This window comes from Octopus bimaculoides, chromosome 12 (genome assembly GCF_046866305.1).
Source record: "Octopus bimaculoides isolate indiv1 chromosome 12, ASM4686630v1, whole genome shotgun sequence".
Taxonomy (NCBI): Eukaryota; Metazoa; Mollusca; class Cephalopoda; order Octopoda; family Octopodidae; genus Octopus; species Octopus bimaculoides.
The window spans coordinates 40,463,014-40,464,411 of record NC_142939.1 but is presented as its reverse complement, the minus strand read 5'-3'; the positions used below and the strand labels follow the sequence as shown (position 1 = coordinate 40,464,411).

The window sequence follows — 1,398 nt, the reverse complement described above, 5'->3', positions numbered from 1 at the left end:
ACGATGAATGTGGAAACACTGACATTTAGTTTTACTGTAGACATAAAAATAAATTTGCATATATATTTTAAAATAAAATAACATGTAGATTATCAATACATTTACAACACTTACATACATTTACAGTTAAATAATAAATACCTGATGATTTAGTGAATCTTATTAAATTTGCAGAGCTTCTTGATAAACAACATTTTTGGTCTTTCCTTGTGGGGCATAAATAAACAAATGATTAGGATTGCCAACTCTTGAGCATCCCACACAAAGTTGGCCATGGGAGAAAACTTGTTCGGCAAGGTTCAGACCTACCACGTTCAAAGACTGCCCCTGGGTCTTGTTAATGCTCATTGCAAAGCTCAGTTTCAACGGGAGTTGCAAGCGCTTGTACAGGAAAGGCATATCCGAGGGAGTAAGTGGAATTCTAGGAATGAATACAGGCTCACCGCTTGCTTTACCAGTCAAAATTGTTGTCTCCAAGACTGTTAGCAAAATCTTCTTTATTATAAGTCATGTACCATTGTAAAGCTTTGGTGGATCAATGTTTCGAAGCAGCATAACTGGTGTTCCAATCTTGAGATGCAAGTTGTGAGGTGGGTGGCTGTGTGGTGTTAGACTATTCAAGAATTCAACTGGATAATTCACAGCTTCATCAATGTTGAGTACAGTGTCAATGGAATTGTAGATGTGATGCTCACCTGGCAACTGTTCCAGAAGTTTGGTGTTCAATTCATCAACCGTCACATTCTTTGGAACTAAAATGGCACGGGTTTTCAGCCAGTTGTGGTCTGTAAACTGATTCCTCGAGTTAGGAAACACCTTATTCATTAGCTCCTTTAAATCAGATACCATATGCCCAAAAGGCAAGCTTACCCGGCCATCCTCCTCGCCAACCGAAGTGCCATTACCGACGTCCAACAGTTGCTTTGAAAAGGTTCTGTCCACATCATCACCTCTGAACTGCACTCTCATGTTGGTTGTGAATCTCAGCTTTTGCACACTGCTCTATAGGTAGCACAGCTTTATGCTAGCATTTACCTTATCAGCTCTTGTCGCCTTTGGAACCACGGGAAAGGTTTGTCTACAGTCTCCTGCAAGCAAGACTGTGGGACCTCCCATGGGTCAGGTGTTGTGTCTCAGATCCTGAAGGGCCATGTCAAGAGCTTCAAAGGAAACCTTATGGCTCAATGTCGCCCCATCCCAGATGATCAACCTGCATTCACCCAGAAGTTTGATTTTTATAGAACCACAACTGATGTTGTAGTTTGCCTTCTCTTTCTTGGATAGGTCCGATGGGAGTCTGAAACATGAATCAGCTGTGAGGCTACCACTTAGCAGAGTTGCAGCTATTCCACTTGACGCCACTGCTATGGCAATGTGTTTCATCTGGTGCAGTTTAGC

The 1,398-nt window shown here is 41.8% G+C and overlaps 1 protein-coding gene across 1 annotated transcript; it reads right to left on the bottom strand.

Annotated features, from left to right (window-relative positions):
• Positions 1 to 507: 507 nt before the first annotated feature.
• On the bottom strand, positions 508 to 969 carry LOC149133083 (uncharacterized). The gene has a single exon (XM_089361283.1). The coding sequence runs from the start codon at positions 967 to 969 to the stop codon at positions 508 to 510; it is 462 nt and encodes a 153-aa protein (XP_089217409.1).
• Between the last annotated feature and the right edge of the window lie 429 nt (positions 970 to 1,398).